The sequence below is a fragment of the Nannospalax galili genome, unplaced genomic scaffold (genome assembly GCF_000622305.1).
Source record: "Nannospalax galili isolate Female #2095 unplaced genomic scaffold, S.galili_v1.0 scaffold107, whole genome shotgun sequence".
Lineage (NCBI taxonomy): Eukaryota > Metazoa > Chordata > Mammalia > Rodentia > Spalacidae > Nannospalax > Nannospalax galili.
This window is the reverse complement of record NW_008358490.1, coordinates 956626-963541: the sequence shown is the minus strand read 5'-3', so window position 1 is coordinate 963541 and position 6916 is coordinate 956626. Positions and strand designations below refer to the sequence as shown.

The following is a 6916-nucleotide window of genomic DNA, read 5'->3' as shown; positions in this document are numbered from 1 at the left end:
TACATAGAAAAGAGGTTCCCAAACACCCTTCCATGTAGGAATGTTCAGGAAGTCTTTTTTCTTCTAAGTGCTACGGCTGTGTGTATATGTTTATAAAAATACAAAGTAAATGTTCAAATAATGCTGAAGTGATTTAAAAACTCAAGTTCTAATATATTTACATTGGAGACTAAGAAAAACAGTTCTTAGCTTACACATTGCCCTTCCAGGGGAAAGGATCAGGAAAGACCCCATGTGCTCAGTGGTTCAGTAGATGCCAAACCAGCGTCTCCAGTGGAGTTCAAGTAGGACATGTAGTGTTTTACTGAAAACGAATGTTTTTTGGTGATAAAGTGTTATGCATCATACAACAACTTTGTATAGGACACCAAGATCCAGACATCTACTTGGAAAACGTGTTTACAAATACCAAATGATATAAGACTGAAGCCCTTTTGTTTTTCCCACACAATGCAAGACAACTGAAGGTAGTCTTGTCCCCAGCAGTGAGTCATACACAGAGCCAGGTACCCCATCAGTGTGCTCTTTCTTGAGGCAGGGTCTCATGTAACCAGTCTGGTCTTGAACTCACTATGTACCAAGGTTGACCTTGAAGTTCTTGTCCTCTTGTTACTACTTCCCAAGTGCTGGGATCACAGGTGTGGGTATCCATACCCAGCTCTAATCCTTTCTAATCCTAAAGTATATAATTTCCTTAGGATGTCTTGGAGAGAGTAATTCTACTCCACCCTCCAGAATCTGCAGGAGTCCTGACAACACCCACACTGTGAAATATACAGCAGCAGGCTGGGCACCAAGGCTTTTTTTCCTTCCTGGTCTTTACTGAATCCAAAAACTTCAAGACCTCTATTGGACTCCTGCTATAGGGGATAAAGACCGGCTTCCAAGACAAAAAGGAACAAGATCAGATTTATGGAGACTGAGCAGGAAGATTTCTGAACTGAAACAATCACTGAAAGGAGAGGAGCATTTTGATGTGCTGTTCTTTGGAATTTCTATAATTAAAAAATAAACAGAACTATTTTGTAAGAAAATACATCTTAGTGTGCAATCCAATGCACATGGAAACTGGTAGATGAAGGTAAAATGCAAAAAAGTATGAAAATACAGTCCTTTAAATGTGGCAATAAAGTTTAACATACTGCTATAAAATCAATACAAATAAATGTACAAGTGCAAAAAAAATTCCATCATTTGTAAAGAGAAGAAAAAAGTGCCAGCTTGCTCGCTTTAAAATGCTTCCCCACAAATTGTTGAAACACAAAATGGACAGATGCAGCATTCAAAATAACCGTCTTAGCATGCCATGTGTTATAAACATACACACACACAAACTGGAATAAAATGTGAAACTAAGCTGGCATCGATAAACTGGTCAGTAAGTTGTTGGGTTACATCATAAATAGGATGTCTCACATCTCAGGCACAGACAACATGGAGGCTGCTTTCAGAGGGCAGACTTTTTGTAGAGGAAGTCTGGCTTGCTTGGGGACCTCCTTCCTCTGCTTATGGAATCGTCCCTTTCCAGATCTGTGTTTCTCTGCACTCCGTGGCCCAGGGACTCACTGTCAGTCAGTCTTCTACTGGATCGTTCTTCTAGAGCTTCAGAGCTACATGCAGAATGGGAAGAAGGTCTATTAGAAGTCAGCCCAAAAGTCAAGTCAGTTTCTCCTGTAGTTCGTGCCCTAACATGGGCTGGACCATTACTGGCATTTTCTGAGGTTGCTGAAGGAAAGTCTGACCGCTGGGGAGGCTGCTCGACAACATCCAGGCGTATTGGTTCGCTCCTCTGTTTGTGGAGAAACCCATCAGAAGAAAGTGAACATTCTCTCCTAGCATCTTCCTGGTTTTTAGGAGAGGTCTGACCAGGTAGGTAAGCTGACTTAAAGCCATTTGATGAAGGCTTATTGTGGCTGTACAAGTCCGGACCAAAATATCTACCTTGTGAAGGAGAAGGGGTACGTCTGCCAGGTGCAGGAGTGGATGGTCTGCAAGCAGCATTTGAGAAGTCATAGAAATCTGGGTATTCTTGCTGATTTTCTCTAGCATCTGGTTTTTGCTCTAGTGTGTGTTTTTTTCGAGACGTGTGTGTATGTCTCTGTGGAATACATGAAAGATGCTGAGGAGGCCCGGGTCCTGCTTCAGAAACCGGCTGGCTTAATTCTGTGTCTGTAGCAAGCTCTGGGAGCCGTCTGTCCTTGAGTGACAGTGTGGACACCCCCATGGCAATATCTGGCATCAGATCATTTAGCACAGGCTGTGTACCCTGAGACAGAAACAAAGAAGCACAGTTACAAAGAAGAAAAGCGTACCATTCCTCTCCAATCCCTTCAGCATCTACTACGAAATACATGCTTGTATTTAAGAATCACAAAAATATGCTGGGTATGGTGGTGCACATCTTTAGTCCTAGCACTCAGGATGCAGAGGCAGGTGGATCTCTGTAAGTTCAAGGCCAGCCTGGTCTATATAGAGAGCTCCAGGCCAGCTAGGGCTATAGGGAGAACCCGTTTCAAAAAGAAAAAACAAAAAAGAATCACAAAAATATAGAAAATTGTATATAGAGAAAATAATACAAACCACTGCCCTTCCCCACAGAAGTAATCATTATGAGCATTTTGAGATATATTCATCTTTGTTTCTATATTAATTTCCATGAAATTTTAGGACACATTAATTTTCTTTTAGATCACTATATGAAAGTAGTATTAACATCTCAGTGCACTGATAAACCATAATTTTTTTTTTTTTTTTTTATCTTTTTGAGACAGAGTCTCCCTGTAGCCTCAGCTGGCCTTGAAGTCAGAGAGCCACCTGTCTCTGCCTCCCAAGTGCTGGGATTAAAGGATTAAAGATGTGTGCCACAATGCCCAGGTGATAAGCCATAATTTAACCATTTTCCTATTACAAGATTTTTTTTTCTGTGTGTGTGTGTGTGTGTGTGTGTGTGTGTGTATGTGTGTGTGTGTGTTGTGTATGTGACCAGAGGTCAGTGTTGTGGGGTTTTTTTTGGTGTTTTTGAGACAGGGTCTTTCTGTAGCCCCAGCTAGCCTGGAACTCACTGTGTAGACCAGGCTGGCCTTGAATTCACAGAGATCTGCCTGCCTCTGCCTCCCAAGTGCTGGGATTAAAGGCATGTACCACCATGCCTGGCTCTCTATCATTCTTACATCCTACTCTCTGAGGCAGATTCAATCAAACCTAGAACTCCATACAGCTATTCTTGCCAGCCAGCTTGCTCTGGGGATCCATTTTCAGCCTTCTGAGGCTGGAACTACAAGGGGGTTGCTGTACCCACCTGGCATGTATGTGGGGTCTGGAGAGCTGAACTTTAGTCTTCTTGCTCGTAGAGCAAGAGCTTTAACTGCCAAGCAGTTTTGTTTTGGTTTTTGGCAACAGGGTTTTTACTGTGTGGCCCTAGCTGGCCTTGAACTTGAATCTGCAGCAATCTTTATGCCTCTGTCTCTCATGTGCTGGAATTACAGACATATGTCACCACACCTGACCTTTTTTTTTGGGGGGGGGGGGGTGTGTCTAACTGTGCAGCTCAGACTTGCCTTGAATCCATGATCTTTTCTGCCTCAGCCTCCCGAGTGCTGGGATTACATGTATATGTCACCACACCTAGCTCTACTACTACATATTTAGGTTATTTACAACTTTTTGCTATAATTAGGACTGTATTAGTGAACATATTATTAAATTATCTCTAAAGAAAAATGTATTTATGAGGTAAAGTAGAATTTTTGTAACCGTAGGGCCAGGCCATTAGAAAGGGGTTTATCAAATGTTACCAACCTTTATAGTTGTAGGCACTGGGAGAAGCATGGCAAGCAGGAGAGAGGGACCAGAATGGAGGAGGGATCATAACTGACCCAAGGTATATACTAGTCCTTCACTTCCAATGAGGTCTGTTTTAATAGTTTCTCCTAACAGATGGACATTTCATTTTTCTCTCCATTCAGTGTTGCTGACAACACACTGACAGAGTAGGAAGACTTAAAAGCCATTATTGTTTTTCTCAAATGTATTATATAAAACAGAAGTCCAATGTCTGGAAGCTTAAGTGCAAAATCAGACGAGAAATTCTCAATTACCACCTACTCACCCCAGCAACTGAAGCTGAGTTAAATGAGGATCTGATGGATGAGCTGGCCAGAGGCAGAGACATGCATGAGGACTTTTATTCTGCCTGTTTTCTCAATGGGTGGTCTGTACCACACTGGTCCCGATGGTGCCAGTGGTTATAGTGTTTGGGAGAATAGTGGAAAATAGTGGTTCTACAAAATGAAAGTAAGGGACATATTCTACATATGTGCTTGCACAGAGTATCAGGACACTACCATGTCTATGTGGACTGCTCAATTAGTGCACTACGCCTGACCTGGCAGCTGAACTTTAAGTGATCAGGGAGACGCTCCTTGCTGCTACCTTACACACCTCCAGTCTTTCCTATCCTTGTCCCTGATACTAGCTTACTCCTTTTTTCCACTCCCCTTAACGGGATACTTTCAGCTAGTTAGTAACACTTTGGGGTATTGTTGAGTCCCAGTAGGGTTTTTAGAGCTGAGAGACTAGCTCCTAATGTCCCACACATTTTGGTTTGGAGCAAGTTACCCAAATGTAGACTTACCATTTGCTTCTCAGATGCTATTGCTGCTGAGGCAGCAGCAGCGGCAGCAGCAGCAGCAGCGACCGTCTGTCTCCCCAGTCCTGTGGTGTTGGTACAGTCGGGAGGTGCTGCTTTAACACTTGGCAAATAGGCTGGGGGAGGGCCGAGTTTAGGAGCTGTCCTGGAGTGAAACCTCGAATGATTACAGGGGTAGGAAAATGAACGGGAAGGGTGCTGAGTGGGAGGCCTTTGTTTCCAGCCTGCTTTGAGCTGGTTATGGATTGGCGTAGCAGGAGGGTGGTAGGGAGGGGGCGGAGGGGGCAAAGGTGGATGGAAGGCCACAAAAGAGTCCAGGTCTGTAAACATGGTTTCTGCAGCAGGGGTACTGTTAACACGACATCTCCCAGACTGTCTCACTGTCAAGAGAGGACTTTCATCCCCAAAACGTTCATCAGGAAAGAACTTGTGAGGATTCTAAGAAAGATAAAAAACAAAACAAAACAATAAAAAAAGTTAGCACTCCCCTTTTTTTAACTAAAAAAAAAATGTGTAATTCATTTCTATTTTATGTATGTGTTTTGCCAGCATGTATGTAAGTACACCTCATGTGTACAATGCTCACAGAGGCCAGAAGAGTATACCAGATCCCCTGCAACTGGAGTTTTGGAGGGGTGTTAACTACTATGTGATGCTGGGAACCAAACCCAGGTCTTCTGCAAGAGCAGCAAGTGCTCCTCGTAACTACTGAGCCATCCTCAGGTCTTATTGGTTCCCCCCCCCCCCTTTTTTGTCTTTTTATGACAGGGTCTCCCTGTAGCCTCAGCTGACCTGGAACTTGCTAGAAGTCCCTGTAGCCTCAGCTGACCTGGAATAGACCAGGCTGGCCTTGAAGTCAGAGATCTATGCCTGCCTCTGTCTCCCAAGTGCTGGAATTACACTCAGCTTTTTTTTTTCTGTCTTTTTGAGACAGGGTCTCCCTGTAGCCCCAGCTGTCCTGGAACTCACTATGTAGACTAGGCTGGCCTTGAACACACAGAGATCCGCCTGCCTCTGCCTCCCGAGTGCTGGGATTAAAGGCCTGTACCACCATGCCCAGTTGTTTTTTTTAAAGACACGCTCTTACGTAGTCCAGGCTGAACTTGCTATGTAACCCTGAACTTCTAATTCTCCTGCCCTCACCTCCCAAGTGTTTTGATTACAGGTGTATGCCATCATGTCTGGCTAAATTAGTACTTTGATTTCTTCCTCTTTTTTCCTCCTCTTCCTGGTTTTTAAAGACAGGGTCTCATACAGCCCAGGCTGGGCTCCATCTCACTATGTAGTGGAAGACTGGCCTTAAACTCCTTATCTTTGTTGCTTCCATCTTCCAAGTGCTGGGATTTCACGCGTCTGCCATCTCACTTGGCTTTAGTTCTTTATTAGGAGATTTCATGGATGCAAATTTAAAGGATGAGAGAATTGTCAGATACTTAAAACACACAACAAAAAACAGAAAGCTCTCAGGGTGTGGTAGCTTATGCCTTTAGTCCCTGCACAGGCAGAGGCGAGCGGATCTTTGTGAGTTCAAGGCCAGCCTGGTCTGCACAGTGAGTTCCAGGACAGCTGGGGTTACAGGGAGACCCTGTTTCAAAAAGAAAAGAAAGCTTAACGTTGTTTTCTAGGCCAGGAGCCTAAGGAAAAAAATACCTTCCTCCTCTCTCCTACCCGCAGGCCTCTCTCTGGGGTAAGTCCATCACGCCATCCTTGCCTTGACTCCCCTAGCCTCATCCACCCTCACATCTCCCCCGCCGTTCTCTCCTCCGAGTTTGGGCCCTGTCCCATTCCTTGTCCTGGGGCCCCAGACACCTGGAGAACCAATACTGCTCCCTGATCCTTTTCATCCAGACCAACATAGTGCCTTCTCTGGGCCCCAGGAGCACTGCTTCTGGGCCTGGCCCTGCCCTCAACTCCCTCTGCTTCCATGGGCCTGCCTCTTTCTGGGACCATGGGGCTGACCTTTCCCCTTCATTTGCACCCAGACCAACCCAGCTCCTCAGTGCAGTCCCCAGGAGGCCTTGGGGTCTCTTCCCGCCCCTATCTGCCTTTGTATCTCTCCCTGGCTTGGCCACCAGCTGCCCTAGACTAGCTAGCATCTTTCCTGGGCCAGGCTCCCAGGCTGGTCCAACCCCCAAATTCCAGAGGCCAAAATCGTTCCTGGAGGGATGCAGACCTTAGGAGAACTCCTGAAAACATTTGACCCTCACCTGAATTGGGCCTCTGTGGGAACTCCTGAAGACAAAAGCAATCTGGCCACTCCAATATAAA

At 45.0% G+C, this 6916-nt stretch overlaps 1 protein-coding gene across 2 annotated transcripts in view; it reads right to left on the bottom strand.

Moving 5' to 3' along the window:
• Positions 1–73: 73 nt before the first annotated feature.
• Positions 74–6916, bottom strand: part of Btbd7 (BTB domain containing 7) — a 154827-nt gene continuing 147984 nt past the window's right edge. For both annotated transcript variants that reach the window (XM_029557962.1, XM_029557963.1), the window contains exons 8-9: positions 4634–5086; positions 74–2266 (exon numbers count right to left, since the gene is read on the bottom strand). In XM_029557962.1, the coding sequence (XP_029413822.1) occupies positions 1448–2266; positions 4634–5086 (1272 nt within the window). In that variant the 3' untranslated portion in view covers positions 74–1447. The remainder of the gene's footprint in view (positions 2267–4633; positions 5087–6916) is intronic.